This window comes from Fusarium pseudograminearum, chromosome 2 (assembly GCF_000303195.2).
Source record: "Fusarium pseudograminearum CS3096 chromosome 2, whole genome shotgun sequence".
Taxonomy (NCBI): Eukaryota; Fungi; Ascomycota; class Sordariomycetes; order Hypocreales; family Nectriaceae; genus Fusarium; species Fusarium pseudograminearum.
The window spans coordinates 5,672,446-5,694,309 of record NC_031952.1 but is presented as its reverse complement, the minus strand read 5'-3'; the positions used below and the strand labels follow the sequence as shown (position 1 = coordinate 5,694,309).

The following is a 21,864-nucleotide window of genomic DNA, read 5'->3' as shown; positions in this document are numbered from 1 at the left end:
TATGACACGTAGATTCACCTCCAAACTTGCTAGCATATATTTTCAAGGCTATATTCTCTCTTCAAAACGCCAATTAGCGACAACACATGCGTTGATTCCCCAGGTGAACACCAAAATCTCACTGCCAGAAACACTATATGGAAATTACTTTTAACCACCATGGAGACTTCTGCAATAGTACCTCCCAGATAGAAGGCTTTACAGTGTTAGAGATTATGTTCATGTACCAAATAAAGAAAAGGCATCATCTGGTAGCAATGACGTCAGTTATTCATGGCCAGATGCAGGGAGAGATTGGTGCAAATAGACAAGAGATTTCACATGTGCCTATTACAATTGAGTGAGTTTACGATATTCCATGCTGCATAATCTTATTTTCCAGTCTAGCTCAACTCTTGAGTCTTGGGTCATAGTGTCGGTCGCGTGCATATGTTGTAGTGAGGAAGGAAATGAACCCTTGATCTCATGAGACAGCTCTAGTGAAATGCCTAGCCACGGAGGAGGACACGAGCCTCAGGGTATCAGAAAAATTGACCGGTATGAGCATAAGAGATAAAATTATTAGGGCAGTTTACGCCCCTTAGACCATGATTCTTAGGCTACTTATTTCTATACCCTAAGGCTTAGGAGGCCAACTTTTCTGCTACCCACTAGACGAGATATCTCGATAGCATAATTCTTAGCAGGAGCCCGAAGACCTGTGAAAAGCATGAATTGAGGATTGAGCCAGAGGTTATCGGCAAGGTCAAAGAGGAAACCAAAAGGCCTGAATTGTAGGACTAAACAGCTTGACTCTTTTTCTAACCCTCAAATTCAGTGGTGATCCGGTCTAGATTCCATGCGTATGAATGTCGAACAGCTCCTCAGTACCAATGGCACTGAAGCCAGATTCCTTTCGCTCTATCCTTGTCAGTGGCACAATCTACGCCGTGCTTATAACGGGCGTTCAAATGGTGTACTTCCCAAATGGCATCAATCCTCCGAAAGACACCAAGGAGTCCAAGGAGTCAGTGCCTCCTTCATCTTCAGCCCCTGATAGTTCGACATAACGCCAAACATTGGGACATATACTCACGAAACATCCCACCGTCTCAAGAGGCGTGATTACGATATGGCATTCCCCCATGGAGACGCAAAACCATTTGTGGGCATGCCCTTCAACGACTCCCAGGTCCTTATGGTTGGACGGGCTCAAATACAAGACTGGCCAGTAACTTTAGCTCCCACAGCACCAAAAAAACGAATCAGCTAAGGGTGAAGGAGTAAAGCAACGGCCAGGTTTTACATAATACAAGCATTATCTTCTCTATCTTTCCACATTAACCCCATGAAGTGCTCTTCTCGTGTGTAGATCCTTTGTCACCTTGTTGAGGTAACGGAATGAAACGACCAGGAATATGCCCAAATTTGGAAATGATGAGACAACAAGCGAATTGGGCAACAACTTGATCACCGTAGACAGAGACTTGTAGTTTCCCGTCTACCCGGTACAGTGCTAAGAGGGCCAGACTCTTTCCATGGCCGGTGACTAGAAGGTAGCAGAAACGCTGGCCTCCCAAGTCTTGGACCAAAAACAAGTAGTCCAAGTAGTATAAACTGACCGACTAATTTCATCTGTTGTACTTCGAGTAGCTAATTCCTCCGGTGCTTCGAGGGGAAACAAGAGTAAAACCAAGAATGCATGATGTTCCATTTCCCCATCGAACACAAGTTTCGGTTGCCACTGGGATTTCAATCCTTCTTAGAGAGCGACACTCATTAGAAGTACATCAGACCTGTGTTTCGTTACCTTACCCTGTTCTACCTATAGTTACATCATTAAAGCCTGCAGGCATGCCTGCGAACTTGACCGATATTTCTAGCTTAATGGAGCACATATGCCCTGAGCCTCAGTTGATGGTTCAGTTTTCCCCACAGATCTCTTATGCTATATCTGATACATAATATTTGATCTAGGCTGCCAAGCAACCGTATTTGTTTAATGTGTCTATTCAAGACCCAATGCTAATACGTCTCATTATTATCTTGACATCGTCACCGACTCATAATGAAGATGCTGGATAAATCCGTTCGCTTGGTCAGGACACCGTCCCCGTCACGAAACCGCTTGTCAGAATCGAAACAATTCCTTGTCTCATCGCTTGCATGCATGTCGGCGATTTCTTCCTGTTCTAGCTGCTGCGTATAGCGTTTGCCTTTGCCATTTCTCTCACGTTCGCTGTGGATCGCCAATACCAGAATCCTGGAACCTTCGAAACAGTTTATTCGACCGGCTAGTAAAGATGATCCACTAAATGTGTCTCTTTGGCCGTTGATGGTTAGTCTCCGGCAGAAGTTGAAAAAGCCCGGTACAAGGTGGTATTAAGCAAGGGTTCGTTGGCCTGGTGAGCGACCAACAATAGTTGATACTCGGCTGTCCCATTTACGGTGGATCTGTAATATTCCCGAGCAAGATTCGCATAGCCCAAATTATCAGCATGGATGTCTTACAGTGCTCAGATCGACTGAGAGAGAGATCTTCAATTATGCTAATGGGTGGAAGCTTGCTTGCTGCTCCCCGAAAAGGCTGAAATACTATATGCAGTACTGATTTTCATTCAACAGTCCGTGCCTGGTCCCCAATCTAATCTAAACGGAGATCCCCCAAATAGAATGCTAGTCCAACGCAGAAGCCAAAAAGACTGCTGCACGAGTGACGATCAGTGCTTTTCTCAACATGAGATTTCATGTGATTGACACGGCACGCATGTAGTTGATATTGATACCGCTAGCGAATGCTACATGGCAAAAGAAAGCCCCGTTAACGTTATTTGGCTGCAACCTAGTCTCTACGGAGTATTGAGTTTTTATTTATCGATACTCTGTAGCGAACCACTTATATTCAACATGTCGTTTTGCGTCGCACCCGCGAACTCGTATCGAGATTTCCAAGAATTCGTCTATTCTGGTTCAAGTCGCATTCCCGGCAGACGAGTTTCACGAACCTTGAGTGAAGCGTATCAGAAAAGAATATTAAATAGCGCAGTCACCACTTTAATTAAGCTTGGTCCGCCAACATTCGTATCCAACTCGTTGATATATAGCAACGGGTAGCTCGGGATAGCTCCTATGTTGCATCAAAGGTGGAAGAAACTGGCTCCAGGATCTGCGACCCTGAATAGGTCGTCGAAAAGGAGCGGCCAACTCAGGGTAGCATTGGGCCTAATATTCTATTCCTTATCAGTGTGCGGGTCCGAGCCGGACTGGTGGGGGATGGAGAAATGATCGTCGGTAGTGAGGAATGAAGAGTTAAGCATAACCCCAGTCATCTCTTTGGGCTGAATAAAAATATGATGCGACTTATCACATTGGCATATATACGGCAGGGCAAAACTACTATATTTTGGGAAGTGATAGTCTCAACAACAACAATCAGGCACATAATCGAGTCAGGGCCTACGGATACAAGCACAAAAAAGCAAAACGCATGAGCCAGTCAAAAACCTGGTCGCTATTGCCGGACAGCCGGGGCAAGCCAGGCTGCGAGTCAGCGCCATAAATTGGCTGGGGGTCGTTGTCTTACCCTGTATCATGTTTGTCCAGCGTAGCGGTCCTCAACCTCCTGGATGGATGGACTTGACTCGTCCAACACTATACTATCCAGAACCAGCAAATGATTGGAACATCACGTGGCGAGACCCTTTCTCAGCACGTAGAGTGGCACTCAAGATAAGAGCCCTTCGCTTTTAAACCGGTTCGTTTTGGCGCTTCGACGTCTAGCCCAGACGCCGGTAGCGAAACCACTACCGTACGCTGTCGTTGCCACGTGAGAAAGAACCACTAATGATTGTCGTCGTGGAAGAAAGCCACATGTTTCGAGTCAGTGCTTGATTAGCTTTGATCTCTGAGTAAATAACGACTTATTATCCTTGGTTGTTTGCAACAGGCGGCATGAAATGGAAGGAATTGAGTTCCGTCAGAATTGACCGGCAGTACTAGCTAAACTGCTTTGAGACAGAAATTGACTCAAAAGCAAACCCGACCTCCTGGGAGCGCGCGCTGATGGCGAATAACAAGCCATACACAGCTAGTGGAAACGCCTGCAAGGTTTTTTCCTCAAGCGAATGCTCCGTTCTCCCGGCGCAATTAGTTACGAATCATGGAATAACTACTGCAGCTAAGCCATCCCCTGTCATTACTACATACCTCAGAAAAATGCACGGGGAAGCCCGCCAGGAAGCCTGCCAGGTTTCTGAGGCTTAGTGGGAACAATCTCCGGAGGGTAACAAGAGAGATTGGCAGCGCGCGGTGAAAAGAGAGATCCCCGGAGCAGAGATCGAGTCAGATGGTACTCTGCGAGTTCACCAAATGTCATTGTAAATGCGAGAAACTCCATATGATCGCCCAAAGTTCCACAGCGAGACCACAAAACAAGATGATGTCGGACCGCGCAACGACCGAACCATCAATACGGACCCTCTAGACTAATTCTCAGAAAACCCTTCTAGAGCGTCTTTGTCTCATTTTACCGGGCATGGCACGGCACTTAGTCCCTGGGAGATCCCCTACTACGTAGATGCTAGCAGAGTCGAAACAGGCTAATGACCAACTACACTGACTCGAATCCGCTCACGGGGTAGGTGGCGAACCCAACTTTTCCAAAAGAGGCTCAGCCCCTATCTCCCACCGGGGGATCTAAAAGCGCCGTCCGCTAAGCCTTAGCATTGATCAAGTCTAGTTCGCCGCTTTACAGAGGCGCCGTTCTCGAATTCATCAGCGAGACCCAGCTGTGATTTGCTCTGCCGGTCTCTGGCAGTTGAGCCAGCTCAAATAGTCTTGCCAGTAAACGCTAAAGTAGTCTTCTGGAACCAATTTTTCTTAGCAAGTCCGAGAGCAAAAGAAAAAAACTAGACTGTGATCTGCAGATTCCGATCTGACTCGGAGGTTTGTTACAGGGGCTCTCCTCCTTCGTTTCCCTCTTAATGACGACAATTGCCGGACTAATTTCACCTGACCCGTCCAAACCCTGTACACTCCTTCATTTATTATATCTTGTACAGAGTCGGTCCTGACTGGCGTTTTGGCATTTTCCCTAGTATCTAGCATTCCAACTATCTGCGGGAAGGATTTGTCCGTTCATTATCAGACACACGCACACACATACGCAGACGCGCGCCTTGCCTTGCCATGGCCGGCTTCCTAGTGCCCGACCACTACGTGGCGTTGGCACCCAGCACCACCGACCAACTTGTCGCCAGTATTATTTGGGGCTTCACGATCGCTGTTGGAATCTTCTCGGCGCAAAAGGCTGGACAGCAAACATGGGATCAGTACAAACGAACAGGACGCTTCAGAGCTTATGTGTGGATGATCTGGGCTGAGTGGACCGCGTCGATGATTATCGGAATTTTGTCATGGTGCTTCCTCCGTGGTTATATTCCTCCCAGGTATATTTACTTCCGGCGCATTCGGCTTGTATACAACACATTGCTAACCTGCATATCAGCTTTTGGATCTTCTTTTCTCTCCGTACGATATGCTCCCAAGACCACCCACGAACGAGCTCCCACTAACCTGATATAATAGTTTGTCTATGGGTCGTGCAGATTCAGTGTATCTGCGGTATCATCATCAACCGAATTTCCCTCCTTATGGTCGATCGAAGAAACGCGGTCAAAATCAGATGGATCACCGCAATCATTCTTGGACTCATCAATATCAGCGTCTTTATCATCTGGATCCCTGCTCAACTACAGATTTCTCAGCGTTTCCACGACATCAACTTCATCTGGGATCGCATTGAGAAGGGCATTTTCTTGGTCGTCGATGCTACATTACACGGCTACTTCATTTATCTAATCCGCATCAAGCTGATTGCCAATGGTCTCACCAAGTACCAGCCTCTGATGCGGTACAACCTCTTCATGATTTTCATCTCGATGAGTTTGGATCTTATTCTCATTGGTAGCATGTCTATCGGCAACGGTTTCATGTAAGTTCTGGTATCTATCGTTCCCGAATTTTCAAGTCTGACTTTGAATAGTTATGTGCAATTCCACCCTCTTGTTTACATGCTCAAGCTCCACATTGAGATGAACATTTCTGCGCTTATCGTCAGAGTCGTCCGCGCGACTGGCGACCACAGCTCGTACCCTGACGGCTACGAGGATACTGAGCTTCGCTCCAAGGTCAGGGCTCATGCGTCAAGAAAGACGGGCTCAACCAGAGCTGGAGGAGCCATGTTCTCGACAGCAGGAAGGAATCTCGAGGTCCGAATCGATGCAGGCAACGACTCGGCCGACAACCAAACCAAGCCTCACCAAGGCCCAGGAATCACAAAAGTGACACAGACCCACGTACAGGTAATGGACAAGCAAGACGAGGATGACGCTAGCTCCCAATCCTCGACACGGCACCTCAAGGAGCCGTACGCATACCCGTGAAGGAATAGGGCTGACAGAGGGGCATTGAAGATGGAGACAATTCATTCTAGACCCGCCTCACCAAGCTGAGGCCGTGCAGTGCGAAACGATGCTTGCGGTATAAACTAATGATATCTATACTGATCAACGTGTCTCGGGCAATGATCCCACAATTTCATGTAAATACTACGTTAGAACTTGGAGAATCTCTCAAAAAAGGCCCTTAGGCTCCGCGTTACTCAGCGTAATGCGCATAATTAATAATTTGTGTAATTTCCAGGCTTGAGCTAATGTGAAAACCGCCCTTGACCTTGACCTTCTTCGCCGAACTGATGTGTAACATAGTCGGCACTCAAGACCCCGCCCAGAGTTCAGCACACGTTTAGACAGGCTTCGGAAGCCGGGGTCGGAATCAATGTCGGCCACTGACTAACGCACATTGGTAGATCCATCGTGGTAAATGAGCTGTTCTAGGATTCGACGTGCAAGACTGGGTCTAAAGGATTTTTAGCTCAAGCCATAAATAGCTAGCTGCGCGAGTTCACGCCATGGTTGAAGATTCTAAAGTGATTGCAGTGGCAAACTTGGAGAAGCGGCTGACTCGAACCCACTGTGAACCTTCAGAACACAATTGGCCCTAATTGTCTTGTATCTTGTGTCTTGTGCCTTGTGTAGCATGCGGCGCAGCTGAAAAGGCACCAAATGCCGAGCTGCCACATTGCCTTTGGACCGACAGCACCTGCATAGGGTTACAACGCAGCAAATAGTTTAGGCGTCACCGTTTCATCAAAGATTCACAGGGCACACGCACACTAACCTCCAGACCGCAAGGTGCACAGCCAGTGGGGGAGGGATCTAGACCTTGGTTATCCAGTTGCTGCTTAGCGTTTGCCGCGGGCTGCGGCTAGAGGGTCTCTTTTCGTAGCCACCAGACTCCTTGTAGCTAGTCACTATGGAGTAGATGTTGGCTCTGCGTTACCCGACTAGCCACCTCATTCAAAGTGCCATACGGTTCCCCAGTTTGCTGCAACGTACCCCGACCTGTTCGGTGTTTGACCAATATCGCAACAACCCCGGATGAAACGTCCTACGTCAAGTAAGGATCATGTATTGTTTTTTGGGGTCCGAATCCAACCAACAAAGTCCCGCATGAATGAGTTCAAGGATCTGGAGGCGACATGCATGTGGTTCAATGCAGATTAACTTTGTGAACATGTATATATCTTGCCCCCTCGCGCTTATACATCCCTTTTTCCCAATCCTGAATCATAACCGCCAGCCCAGTCCCTTACTATTCTCTGTTCCCAACCCGTTTTCGTAAAGATCTCCAACACTTGATTCACCATGGGCTTGTATACTAAGCTCGCTAGCGACATCAGCGAGGTCGATGTCATTATCGCTGGAGGTAAAGCCGACTCCTATTACCTTCTAGCAATTCTTCACCGGACGCCATTGCTAACTCCATTTCACCACTAGGCGGAACAGCAGCATGTGTCGTTGCTGGTCGGCTAGCAGAGGCGGATCCAAACCTGTCGATCCTTCTCATTGAAGGAGGTCAAGACAACCGTGGAGTCCAGAACATCGAGAACCCCGTCTTTTTCTTGGATCATCTGCTGCCGACCTCCACAACTACTTTGTTCTACAAGGGCAACAAGTCAGACAACTTGGGTGGACGCGAGTCCATCGTTCCCTCTGGTGGAACACTGGGTGGAGGCTCATCGATTAATTTTATGATGTACACACGTGCTCAACGATCAGACTTTGACTCTTGGAAGACACCTGGTTGGAGCGCGGATGAGATTTTCCCCTTTTTGAAGAAGGTAATTTTTAGTATTCTGATCATCTGTGGAACACTTGACTAATTCTCCGTAGCTTGAGACATACCACGGACCTGGCAACCCTGAACATCACGGATACAACGGCCCAGTCCATGTCTCAAATGGCACATACCGTTCAAAGGATTCAGAGAGTGATTTCATTAACGGTACCGCTGGAGTTGGCTGGCCCGAGATTAAGGATCTGCAAACACTCGACGCCAACAACGGTGTTGAGAGATGGTTGCGATATGTCTCCAAGGACGGTCGCCGACAAGATACCGCGACAGCTTATCTGCACAGCAAGATCGACAGTGACAAGTACCCTAACCTTCACGTTTTGGTCGAGTCAAAGGTCGTCCGAGTCATTCTTGACGACGAGAAGCGGGCTGTCGGAGTTGAATACACTCCCAACCCTGCCTTCCAAGCACAAATAGGCCCTACTCAACACCCCAAGTTGACCGTCAAGGCTCGCAAGCTTGTTGTTGTCTCATGTGGTGCTCTGGGTACCCCTCCCGTGCTTGAGCGATCAGGTCTCGGTGACTCTGCTACTCTCAAGAAGGCAGGCGTTGATGTCAAGCTTGACTTGCCTGGTGTTGGTCACGAGTACCAGGATCATCAGCTTGTCCTGTACCCTTTCAAGACTGCTCTGGAGCCTCATGAGACGATTGACAGAGTCCTTCGAAACCCTCACAAGCGCCAAGAGTTGATCGACGCCAAGGACCCCGTTCTGGGCTGGAACTCAATCGATATCTCCAGCAAGTTCCGTCCTACAGAAGCCGATGTAGCTGCACTTGGCCCTGAGTTCCAAAAGAAGTGGGAGAAGGACTTTAAGAACGCTCCTAACCGACCTCTGATGCTTATGGGTCTTGTTTCTTGGTAAGTACCTTTACAGTCCTTTTTCTTGGACATTCAAACTAACATGACACCAGCTTCCTTGGAGATCCCTCCACTGTGCCAGAACAGCAATACGTCACAGTCGGCAACTACACGGCTTACCCCTACTCCCGAGGTCACATCCACATTACAGGACCCGAGATCGACGACCAGCTTGATTTCGACGTGGGATTCCTCAGCGATGAGCACGATATCGATCTCAAGAAGCAAGTATGGGCCTACAAGAAGTCTCGAGAGATCATGCGCCGTACCAAGATGTACCGCGGTGAAGTTGCAGCTGGCCACCCAACATGGCCCGAAGGATCCAAGGCTGCTTCAGCGGACCTCACTGAGGCCCTGAGCGATGTCAAGGATATCGAGTACTCTGCCGAGGACGACAAGGCAATCGAGCAGTGGATCCGAAACAACATCGGAACAACATGGCACTCCATGGCCACATGCAGGATGGCTCCTCGTGAGCAGAATGGTGTCGTTGACGAGCGCCTGAACGTCTGGGGTACCAAGGGTCTCAAGTTGGCAGATTTGAGTATCGCACCAGAGAATGTTGGCGCCAACACCAACAACACCGCTATTGTTATTGGTGAAAAGGCTGCGGATATTATCATCAAGGATCTGGGCCTCGCACAATAAGTTTTACATAAATAATTAACATCTCTATAGCGTGTTCCAGTTCTATTTTCAATAGCATTGCTTTGCATCTATAATAGATAGATTACAATAATATCTTTCAACCAAAATCAAACCACACAATGGACTCGAGCATATGATATCTTTAACCTCTTCTCATCCATATCAAGTCACAGGATGTGCCACGTGGAAAAATATACTTTGACAGTAGAGTAGTTAATTTGATTAGCTTGAGGTACACTGTCAACAAGAGTGCTTTTGACCATTGTGGAATAGTGACAGATGATTTCCTTGCACGTATAGGAATGAGCATGCCGGATAAAATGCAAAAAAAAAACATACAACAGCGGGGATTCGCTGGTCGTCACCGACCCAACTACTAATCCGCCGGTTAGTGGCTTGACTATGGGAGAGCGGACGGGATCCCGTATTTTCCACTACCTTTGGTCGTATGTAGTAGATGAGTTGCTACACACGTATATGTAGGCGATGTGGTTGATCATCAAAAGTTTGTTTTTACTGCATGATCACCTAGCCTGCGTTCAACCACCTCCCAATCATTTCACTGTGGTCCTGTATATCGATCCTCTCATATGGTCTGTGGAGGTATTCTGGCTACTGCGGCCGAGAGCCACTGCGCCGTTGCGTGTTTGTCGCATGTGCCTATTCCCGACCTGTCATACCAGATTGAACAGGGCCAAGCAAAACAGACCTTCCATTTGGGGCACCGCCGAAAGACCGCATTCGTATTCTCGCCTGCATACCAATGCGAACACCCCATCAGTGAATGGGTCTCGATATTGCGGAAGCTACATACTCCTCTAGAGACAAGCCAGTTTATTCTACCACTATGAAGTCATTCTTTTACTCTATCTTTTCTTCATTCATGTTTCTTTGCTTTCCCATAGACAGGAAGTCGCATTGAGTTTCGTTTAGTTACTAAACCCCTCCATCTCCACTGATATTCCTGTATGAACTCTATTGTTCTTCCTCTTTAACCGAAACTCTGTAGCCGAATGATCACTGGCAGCGGCTTACGCGGAAACCAGGCGATCAACAAGGATCAGAAGGTGACGGTAGTATTGGAGACTGTCCCAATTGCATGCTTCCCTGCCGTTGCATCATTTGAGTGGGGTTACCAGCCAATGTCTGATCCCATTCTTCTTGACAACCAACATGATGTGACATTGAAGAGTCTGACTGCCAATTTCATAAAGAGGGGGAATTCCACCTGTCCTCTAAGCTGCTTTTTATCCCTTTCTACAGGCATATATTTCTTCATCATGGCCTCCGAAGTCACACAAGAACAGAACGAGCGTCCTGGAGACGTCCCCGGTTTATTGGAAGCAGAAGTAAATACTTGATGCGGAAAGAAGTGTGTATGCTGACTATAACCTAGAGTGATGCTGCGGATAGTGATTCTACTCTAGAGAGCGGGTAGGTCTTATACTGGAGATCGGACGACGTATGTTACTGACAAGTCATTGCAGAGATGGGTCGTCAAGTTACCTCACATCTCTCAAGTCTAGTATTTTCAGCTACAGGTGAGACCTCTCAACGGGAATTCTACTGTCAACTGTTCAATGGGCTAATATTCTATTTCTAGATATGAGGTTCGTTTTGTAGAGTTAGGAAGCGTACACGTCTGACTGTATAGCAGAACGGTCGTCGATATCATGCATTTCATGAAGGCACTTATCTAGTGGTTTGTCAATTTCTCTCAATCGCCTAATCGCTATCCATTCCGAATCTCTGACAAAATATAGCCCAACGACGATGAAGAACAAAACAGAATGGATTTGGTTCACCACATCTACAGTCTCGTCATGCAGGGGAAGCTTCATACCGCGCCTATCAACGACAACCCCCAACGCGTCCTTGATCTGGGCACAGGCACCGGTATTTGGGCTATCGATTTTGCTGAGTGAGCAATTACTCCTACCTTATTAAAACGTTGCCAATTTACTCATTTCGTAAACAGTGAGTATCCTTCGTCAGAAGTGATTGGAACTGACCTGAGTCCTATCCAACCTGATTGGTATGAACAATCCAGCACCTCTCTCCAAGCAAAAGCTGATAATCCATCTCTAGGACTCCTACCAATTGTGTCTTCGAAGTTGATGACTTTGAGGACCCATGGGTATACAAGAGGCCTTTCGACTACATCCACGCCCGCGAGTTGGAAGGTTGCATCGCCAATGAGGATCAGTTTTTCGAGCGCGCATTCCAAAACCTCAGTAGTGGTGGATACCTAGAAATGCAAGGCCAGAGGGCATACTTCATGTCGGATGACGAGTCAATCAAGAAAGCCGTGAATGCCGAAGTCTGGGCCGTGGCCTTGCGAGAGAGCAGCATCAAGTTTGGAAAGCCAATTGACTGTGTAACAGGATGGAAGGACAAGATGATCAAGGCGGGCTTCGTGGATGTGCATCAGGAGATTCGCAAAGTAAGTCAATATTCTACTAGATAGCTCATGTTGAGGATGTTGCTGATATCTGTCCAGATTCCTATTGGTGGCTGGCCGAAAGACCCGGTTCTCAAAGAGGTTGGAAAATGTCAGGTTATTCAATCCTGTGCGGCTATTGATTCCTATACACCTATGCTCCTTGGAAAGTTCCTTGACTGGGGTCAAGATGAAGTGCAGGTTCTCATGGCAAAGGCTAAGAAGGAGCTTCGAGATCCAGCTATTCATATCTACCTTCCCGTCTATTTCATTTGGGGCAGAAAGCCTTGATGGAGAGATTCACACTTCGGCAATGCTCTAATACGAGTTATCGTCTCTGTTTCAACTGGGTAATACATCTTGAGAGACATATCCCAGTCATAGTCATATATATTCGTGTATTGAAAATGGTATAAATCATCTACAAGTCAACAGAACTGGAGAGGATTGGGTTTTATTGGCTTTAGACGACTCCTACGATGTCGCATTTGTAGTCTCAGTCTTGGCACAAGCCACCAAACGAGGTGTCACTCAAACGGAGTTCTGCTTCAGGTTTTGTCGACAAGGAAACAGCAAACAAACAGACACTAGTTGCTGTTGTTTGTTTGTTCTCCCCCTCATGCTTTTCCATTTTCTATCCCTCAGGCACTTCTGGTGTTAGTGTTGAACGCTTGTCCCGATGTCTAAGAAGATTAATTACATCCCTTCTAGGAAGATTGATGGCATCCCTGCACCGTACGACATCGGGAGACATGATTATTTTAAGAGAAGGGTCGAACAGTCTTTCCGGCGATTCCGCCGAGGCATTAACATGTGGCCTTGGGAGTAGCTGCCTTTACACTTCAAGCCGAGAGCCGAGAACTGGAACAGCAATTGCGCACAGAAGTTGACCGAAGTGGTGAAGTCTGTATGTGTAGAAGGGTTGCTTATAACACATTTCGAGTTACGTGGCTTTCCGGTCCACCGGTACGAGAATAGATATTAACGACAGCCGGATTCTCAACACCTGGATTGGACAGAAGATATGCCAACACGCTTGACGACAGACTGCAGGTTGGCCCTAGATTGGATTTCAAAAACACAAAACGAACGCAAGCATGCCAAGCATGCCGAGGTTGTTCAAACATCACTAAACACGAAACTGGTAGCCGATTTGGTTCACAATGGGGAAGACGACGACGACAGCTACGACGATTCAGATACTAATAATATGAACATCCCTGAAGACTCCTTGATGCCAGAGTATGGCGATGGAATCAATGCTCTACGATCCTTTACCCCTACAAAGCCCGAAACTGATAGTTGCCGCTCTCTCGTCAACCATATACAAGTTCCTGAACATCAGCAACCTATTCCACGAAAACGCGTTCGACTAAGTGCTGCTCTTGATAGTGACTATAGTAATCCATCAGAGGAATCATTCGACCTGTAGGATGCCAACGCTGATGAGGAGATGAGCCGAGTTGTGAGTTTCAATCTCGGTCTCTATGATCGAGATACTGACCTCTATTGCCAATCGCAGGAAAACTCTTATCAAATCTCGACTAAGCGCAACATCTACTCCTTAAACGAACGTATCGAGAATACCGAAAACCTCATGGAATTGTGCTCGAACGAGCTCATTGAGAAGCAACACGACGCCTATAAGTGCCCGGGAGCTGGAAGACGCTAGGAGGAGACAGGACGAAGCAAAGCAGTCCCTACAAGCATTGAGGGATGGGACGGAGGATGGTCGCGAAAGTTATACACAAACTCTTGAGAGAATTGAGATCTTGAAGGAACATTGAAGATTTTAAACAAACCATTGCGAAAGACACAAAGGAGAGAAGAGTTCTCTACGCCAAACTTGCTATCCTAAATATTCTAGGCTGTCAAAACCTAGACGCTGTTCCCACTAACTATTTGATTCCTCTGCAATCGAAGTCCTCAAGTCCGTCGGCGTTGAGATGTAATTGTTTAGATCTCCGGATGGTATCTAAATATTTGTTTTCCGGTTGTATGCACAAGATCACAATGCAAAGGCATGTTGTTGAACATCGGGTGAGGCTCTTCTTGAAATGATTGCGAGAACGTCGACACACTATATTAAGAATTAAGTACAAACAGGGGTATCAACTCCATAGTAACAAGGAAATAACATGGCCTTTCCGTCCTGTGCGCTTCTTGTCTCACGAAGCAACTCTGATATGATGACCACTCCTTCGTTATGCGACTTGGCCTCTTCGTTGCGCTTCGCAAAAGAAGCTTTCTGTCCTTGAGAACTGTGTTCTGTAATCTTATCCAAAGCCATTGCTCCATAGTTGGCCACATCATCAAAGGTATCCGCCTCCTCCTCATCGACTTCTCCCTCGCGTCTTCTATGGGTGGCGAAACGGAGGGGTGTTTTCGTTGATTTGATCTTACGAACAAAATCTCGTCGGCGCGAGGTGTATCTCTCTGATCTTGCACTCCAGAAGTCTTTCGCCATCTCACCAAGCTCATGGGCCCTTGCTGTCGCCAGCCCTGAGGGAGTGACGTCAACGCGAGATTTCCAGTTGCCGGGCTTATAAGGAACGCAGCTCAGTGATTCCACGAAATCCCTGACCCTGACATCCAGGCTTGGTCCTGAGCCAGGGAGGACATGGTCGATAAGACCGATCTCTTTGGCGCGGTGAGCTGAGATCGGTAGCATCCCTCGGAGAATACCCCTCGCGATTTCTGGTCCGCAGCGTCCGTTGTAAGACAGGGAATGGTATTCCGAGCCATAAAGGCCAAGTGCTCGGTACGCAGGATTGAGAACAGCCTCAGAGCTTGCTATCACTACATCGCAAGCTGTTGCCAAAGCCACGCCGCCCGCTGCACAGTTGCCCCTCATTGCGGCGATGGTTGTGACATTCTTCCGTGGGAACACTTCAAGGAGCATGTGCACAACATCATCTATGCGGTTGATGTTGCGCCATGACTCTGTTGAAGGATCGCAACTGGCCTCAATGACGTTGAGTGCAATGCCGTTGCTGAAGTAGGAGTTGCCACCCATGAGAACAACAGCTTCGAGACACTCGACGGAGGCCACATACTGAAGAGCTTCGATGAGTCGCGAGCATTGAGGTGTGCTCATCGCCCCATTGTAAAACTCGAAATAGACAAACGCGACGCGTTGCTCGCCTGTCGGGGGTGCAAAATCAACCCAGACGTCTTGGAAGGTAGAGTGGGAGGCTTTGGACCAGCCGGCGAGCGTTTGCAGTGCTGTTGAGTCATCCATGGTGCTTTGACTAACAAAGCCGAGTTCGAGCAGACCTGTGACAGCAGGTACCTTGGGCCAAAGCATTGGGTCAACCTTGCGCTTCACTCTCCTGATATGGGTGATCCAAATGCCCATACCGTCGCATGTTGCCACACAGACTGCGCCGCTCCTGGACCCGATGACCTCTCCAGGCTGGCGCTTACAATCCACACTCCTTCCAGCTTCAACAATACCTCCATACACGTAAAGATTGGTACTTCCGAATAATTTGGTAAGACAGCCAGGTTGTGAGTCAGATGCTCTGATCTTTCGGGAAATGGCTTCTGCTGATTCTGTTCTGATGTCGAAATTTCGTTCTGCTGCTCTGAGGAGTGGTCGGCAATGTGTCGCTCCCCCAAGGAAAGGCTTCTTTTGTGTGACGGACAGTGTTTTGTATTCGGGGCTCGGCTGAAGATGTACTGAAATGCCGTGGACGCCAGGTGTCTGTGACAGAGGCTGTTGCCTCAAATCGGTTGTGATTCTTGGATCGGGGTGCTCGTTGGTAGCCGAGATGATGCGGTCTATAGCAGACAATGTGGCAGTGACTGCGGCTTGTGTGACGGAACCACGATATAGTGTCGCCTTTGTCGTTTCGGGGTCGTTGATGTCGAGCTCGAATTGCTCAAATGCCCAGACAGGGCCGGCGTCCATCTCGGCGACGGCTTGTAGAACTGTGACGCCCCAGTGGGAGCGACCGGTCTCATTCCAAGACTGGGCCTTGAGAAGTTCTGCAGAGTCTGACACAGTACCATCGTCTCCCATCAATACCCAGTCAAGGGCACTAGGACCAGCATCGCCTGGCGGTCCTGGATGAACGATGAGAGTTAGGTAGTTGTCGAAGACCTCACTTGGGACAGGCGAGGTTAGGAACGGGCAGATGATAAGGTCAGGTCGCACGAGGTTTGCAGCCTCGATCATGACCTTATCGGACAGCGCATATTCAATGGTGACGGTATGCGTCTTGCAGAGACGAAGGTAGAGTTGTTGCGACAGCGAGTTGTGTGCAGTGCAGAGGAAGAGAATGTTCAAATGTGGGGTGCGAGAGTCAAGTGTTGAGCTTGCCTCCTGGCTGGGGACTTGGGAGAACAGTTGTGAGTCCATGTTATTAAGGGTATACAGTATCGTTGCGTTTGATCAGACCTCGATTCCAGTGAGAGCATGCCGAAGTTTAAGTAGTAATGGGTTCATCGAGGGTGGGTGAATCACGGCTATTCTGATAATGACTCGCGCATACAACCTTTCCAGAAGGCTTTCACTGCTAGTTTACTCGTGCGACACTCATACATTCACGACTATCCTGATATTCAGAGGAGCCAAGTCCATTGGCCGACCGTGATTGAAGACAACCGTTTTTTGTGGTAGTGGTGGAGCTATTGAGAGCCCTGTTGCAACTAAGCTGGTTAGCCGTTGTTGGCAATCGTCTAGTGAGGAATTCAGCCCACCTCTCCCTAAGGTCAAAGCGTCTAACGATCAGTGTGTGTGTTTATCCCCGTTGGTTTCGTTCTTTAATCAGGCTGTTAGCCCGTCTTGGGTTTCAATAGTTCGTATGCTGTGTGTCAGTGCAGTAGGCTATCCTCCCTTGCATCCGGCATTGGTCACTTCGTACTTTGTTTTGGGTCCCGAAGATGCTATGCATGACTAGGATCCCAGTAAGTGATCGACGCTATAGAATGTCGACCCTCCAAGTGAATCGAAAAGCTTGGGGAAAACAACGACCACTGCGATTGATATAATGTTAGCAGTGAGCGATATTCACAAGTATGGCTTGGTCGACGCTTGAGCCTTCTTTTAGCACCATGCTAGTCATGATTAATTTCACAAGACATGACAGTGGACTGTAGCTCAGGTGCAAGCGTTTGTGAAAATGATCAGGATCGCATTAACGAGTAGTTGGTCTTGATAGCACTGATGTCCCCTCCAACTTCTAAGACAACGATTGCCGATTGTTGTCGGGGTGGCTGCAGCAGACAAGATGGTTTGCTTGCTACATGTACACATGCATCTACAGTGTTGGTCCTGCGGGGTCAGGCCATGGGGGCGACTGGAGAGCGACAAGACAGGGCAGAATGATCAGGCTTGTTGGCTCTACTGTAGGTGTCAGGAATAGACTTTAGAATGCCATTTATTCATTTCTCTGTCTCGCCAGGTGCAATTTGATGCCAAGAACTCTTGAACTCCCATGGTCACATAAGCAATGGTTGAGATGAAAGATAAGAGATGAGAGATAGCTACAAGATACAAGAGATAAAGTTTATGCTGATCAGGGGCGGCCCTTGCGAAGCTTTGGTCACTCAACAGCGCATGAATCTGAGGCTACCCTAATTAAACTAGAAGTTGTTTCCATACGTGATGTATTTACGAGCAGCGAACGACATATCGACGAAAGCTGAGCTTTGAAACCAACAAGAGGCGAATACTAATGATGTCGATATGTGTTAACTTAGACTTTTGGCTGATGTCTACCTACTCCAGATGCCACCGATAGAAACGTTGGTTTGCCCGCAGATGAAACAGCATCATGGTCTTCTGTCCACTCACAATCCTTCCTCAAGAACAATGGGGTGGAACAAATGATCTAGATCATTGTTGCGACCACACTTGAAACCTTAAGTTCGCCTCAAGGCTTGCCAAAGGTGATTATTTCTTTTAAACGAGCAATTCATTTGAGCCTCTGCATCAAGTGCCGTTATTTCTACAGCACCTTAGAGAGAGAGGGTGGGGTAAGTAGGTGACATAAATCAGCGTGTGCTTTGTGGCTGACAACAGGAAGATCTAGAAGCATTCTGTCACACCCTTCAGCGTTATTTTTTCTACCACCAACACAACCCAGCACACCGATCAAGTTAGTGCGTCCAGCTGAGACTCCAATACAGATGGAGGGGCGGCGGGCTAACAGCCAACAGCCAACAGATACCGGACAATCCGGCATCACATTGTCAAGACAAGAGTCTGGATCACCATGATCAGAGTAGATAGAAATATCAGCAGATTTCCATGCACGATTCACTTTTCTAGCACACCGCCATCAATGTTATTTCCACAACGGTTGGTTCCTGGGCTCAAACGCCATGGCATGTAGACCGCTCCACGCCACTGACCAGACAGTGACTGCCACGATTCTAGACGGTGCTGTGGCTGTGATCGTGACGGCTGGGTATCTGTAGGTGTTCTGATTGGTTTGTAAAGATCATGATCGTTGTCTACAGAAATCCACTTTCTCACAGCCAACAACAGTTCAATCAAGATTATCAAGAAACACGAGTCAGGGCGATTCCGTTTAGTCCCGATCTCACAGGGACATGACGTGGTGGTTTTCCACAGACATTTTGCGGGTACTAATCGGTGAGATGGTGGCTCAGTTGTTACTTTAACTTGTATCAGATGCGAGATCAGTTGTGATACATGGATCCTTAACAGAATTACATCAAGGTTGGCAGCCAATCTCTTACCCGACACTTAACCGTTTCTATGGAGACAGTTAGTGCAATAATTCATCAACCATCGGCATTGCGTTACCCTACACAAAATAACAAAAATAACAAAAGCTCTCTCTGAGTTGCTGTCCATACTGGAAAAGCTACGACGATGCTTTTATTAGTTACAGAATAATATTTTCGTTGTTCAGTAACAATCCATTTGTAGTTCGTATTATCTGTACTGGCTCTCATAACTTCACACTATATCAGTTCTCATCTAATACTGATCATGTCTCAAAACAGAACTGTTCAACTGTGGCAAAGAGTATCACTGCCAGCCATTATCCATCCCTGTGACGGATCAATTAATACGAATGATATGAATAGCATACGGAATTATAGAGGCAGCAAGGGTTCTTCCACTGGCGGAATTACTGTCATATGCTCAATCTGACGGGGCGGAACCCGCTCCTAAATCTCCGGAGTCTGGAGCCAATCGCTAGTCCATGTCCCTTGCTCACGGCTCATCTCCCGGTTGCTACCTGCCCCTAACCCCTTTCTAGTCAATATATCCTAAACGGAAATACATACGTGACTCTTAGCCAAGATTGCAACCCCAGATTTGGCACTATACATAGTAATAGAGTGGTTCTTTTGCCCTTCTGGCGAGAAAAAATTGTTGAGGGAAAATTCATTTGGCTCAGAGATTGCACCAACAAGGTAGCGAGCTTGGCGTGGAGTATCAAAGCTTCCAAAGCTGAACCTTCCTTCTTCTGTTATGTAAACCTCACCGCTTTGTCTTGCAGAAAAGTACCATGAAGAACTTGTCCTTCCATTCTGAGTCTGTAACTGTGAGAGGATCTGGCGGTAAGCTCGTAAATCGAATGCCGGTACGGATAAATCGAACCAGAAGATGGAAGGCTGAGACCTAATATTACAGGGATGCATGATATCGAGACGTCAAATCGATCGATGGCAGCTAGATCTTCTGATACACCTTAACAAAGAATGCATTAAGAACTTATCCCGTGTGCTATGATGTTCAGTATGGTTTGCAGTAGTATTCTGACCAACCGATCGGGCGTTGTTAATACTGTGCCCTCAATTTATCGCCGACTGTTGCCGTCGTCAAAAGTCCCAGCGTACCTTTAAGCTAATGCATGGAATTTGAAAGAATTGCATCCTAATAACTCTACAGCCGATAAGCTTATGTGTAGCCCCTGCCAAGATCCTGGGACTGGGAACCGTTGAAGACCAATGCAGGCACAAGCGCCAACAAGGTCCCAGTGCCTTAATCGATTGCCCACTGTTGAGAAACAAGTAGAATAAACGCTCGAATCACAGATTGATGATGTACCAGTCCATGCCTTTCTTGCTTATGGCGTTAAAATTTACCTTTTCGGTACTGCTGAAACTGTAAGCGCTTCGTGTGCAGCAAGGTCATGTCATTATCCGCAATGTTACCCTACAGAAACAAGTTGACATGTAATTGAGGAGTCGAATGTTTACTTAAGCGGCCCGTTTGAGGGCCTATCGAGTCATCGACCAAGGCGGTTAATGACTGGACGTGTCATGAGAACGTCAGTAACTAGGTAGTTCGCGGCGGTCATGCAGCAAGTTTTACTAAAGATTAGTGAATCTGTCACCGCACGCTTGGATCAACGACGTGCACCACCTGTCCGTGACTTGACACAGCCCGGAGCCTAACTTTGGCATCAGTCAGTGCTGAGGTAATCGCAAAATTTACTGTTTTGGTATCGGCCCATTCATTATCTGGCTGTCTCGACATCATGCATCCTCACTTTAGTTCGTCCCATTGTGGGGAATTCGGCTAACTGTAAACTTCTGCGATTAGTTTCATGTTTTGATATTGTCCGTTCTCATCGGGTAAGAAATAAAGGGGTCTTGGCGAATTTCGGCAAAATTGGTAGCTCCAAGAATAGTGCAGACGAGAGTAGAAGAGCCAAAAGCGGTGATACGGAGGGCCCTGACCAAGCAAGACAAGGTAATTGACAAATTCGACAGAAGTCATATAATCTTACTAGAAAAGTTACCGAGTCCAGCATCTGTCTACAAAATACCGGAACAGGACAAGGTTGTAGAGTTGACATGTTGGTAGTGGTCAGGTTGGGAGCTAAGATCACCAACTAGGGGTTAAACTCCACTACTCAGATTCACGACGCCGTTTTCAGACCCCTGTCGCCAAGAGCCGCAGCCCATCCTTGACCGAAATTAGCGTTTCATGGTCTCGTCTTGAATTTGTTCTCGCCTTACGCCGCAGGCTTGGCTAATGTAAGATTGAAGGAGGGTACTCGACAGCCTCGAGTCTAGCATAGCAACGAAGGGTCATTTGCCACACGTGAGAGAAGTCTACCATGACATTTTCCAGCTACATAGAACTGATATCAGCGGTCCAAATAGACAAATAGAAATTGAGTTAAAAATTATGTTTGTTTTTAAACTTGTTTGATAGGGGCCATAGGCGAAACTAAGAAACCCTGGTATGTCCAACCTTAGTTAGATTAAACAGCGGTGGTGATTGGTGCGATATTCGACGCCCACTGAAACAGCCCCTAACAGGTCGCCGTACTCTGTAACAGCACCTTTGCGAGGGGCACAGAACAAGGACGTTGGTTGAGGGTCAGATCAGGGATCTTGCAAAGACTGGGATGAATTGTTTTCTTCCGGGTCTCTTCCATTGGGTAAATTTGGGCGAAACAGTACAGGGAAATCTTCTATGGGCGGATGAATTCTGGTTCTAGCGTTAAGCGCGAAGAGTATCCCTGCTCTACCTACTCTACCCTGCCTGGCCCTGCCCAATGCATCAAAGAATGACAAGACAAATTCAAGATCCAAAATCTATAAAGGCATCTCGTTCGCCGTGTCCTTCTCGACTTTTCCTTCCTCTCCATCAACAGATCTTCATCTTCTTTCATTCACTTCAGTCTTTCTTTCGAAGAGCTAGTCTCTCGTTTCTTTCGTTCACTACAATCACCGAGCCAGT

General features: G+C 47.4%; 5 protein-coding genes across 5 annotated transcripts, besides 1 other annotated feature; 4 read left to right on the top strand and 1 right to left on the bottom strand.

Moving 5' to 3' along the window:
- Window positions 1–5,166: 5,166 nt before the first annotated feature.
- On the top strand, window positions 5,167–6,422 carry FPSE_01897 (uncharacterized protein; the record flags this gene model as incomplete). Its single annotated transcript, XM_009255016.1, has 4 exons — window positions 5,167–5,426; window positions 5,486–5,508; window positions 5,566–5,971; window positions 6,023–6,422. The coding sequence occupies 4 exons, from the start codon at window positions 5,167–5,169 to the stop codon at window positions 6,420–6,422; spliced, it is 1,089 nt and encodes a 362-aa protein (XP_009253291.1).
- A 1,323-nt stretch (window positions 6,423–7,745) lies between these two features.
- Window positions 7,746–9,742, top strand: FPSE_01898 (uncharacterized protein; the record flags this gene model as incomplete). Its single annotated transcript, XM_009255017.1, has 4 exons — window positions 7,746–7,806; window positions 7,878–8,221; window positions 8,274–9,094; window positions 9,148–9,742. 4 exons carry the CDS (start codon window positions 7,746–7,748, stop codon window positions 9,740–9,742), a joined length of 1,821 nt encoding a protein of 606 aa, XP_009253292.1.
- A 328-nt stretch (window positions 9,743–10,070) lies between these two features.
- Window positions 10,071–10,195: a repeat region.
- Window positions 10,196–11,022: 827 nt separating this feature from the next.
- On the top strand, window positions 11,023–12,473 carry FPSE_01899 (uncharacterized protein; the record flags this gene model as incomplete). Its single annotated transcript, XM_009255018.1, has 9 exons — window positions 11,023–11,091; window positions 11,139–11,176; window positions 11,230–11,283; window positions 11,346–11,352; window positions 11,400–11,444; window positions 11,506–11,663; window positions 11,721–11,777; window positions 11,831–12,185; window positions 12,243–12,473. 9 exons carry the CDS (start codon window positions 11,023–11,025, stop codon window positions 12,471–12,473), a joined length of 1,014 nt encoding a protein of 337 aa, XP_009253293.1.
- Window positions 12,474–13,206: 733 nt separating this feature from the next.
- On the top strand, window positions 13,207–13,854 carry FPSE_01900 (uncharacterized protein; the record flags this gene model as incomplete). Its single annotated transcript, XM_009255019.1, has 3 exons — window positions 13,207–13,548; window positions 13,615–13,647; window positions 13,705–13,854. 3 exons carry the CDS (start codon window positions 13,207–13,209, stop codon window positions 13,852–13,854), a joined length of 525 nt encoding a protein of 174 aa, XP_009253294.1.
- Window positions 13,855–14,274: 420 nt separating this feature from the next.
- FPSE_01901 (uncharacterized protein) lies at window positions 14,275–16,545 on the bottom strand (the record flags this gene model as incomplete). The annotated part of the gene is made up of 1 exon (XM_009255020.1): window positions 14,275–16,545. The coding sequence occupies one exon, from the start codon at window positions 16,543–16,545 to the stop codon at window positions 14,275–14,277; it is 2,271 nt and encodes a 756-aa protein (XP_009253295.1).
- Window positions 16,546–21,864: the final 5,319 nt, after the last annotated feature.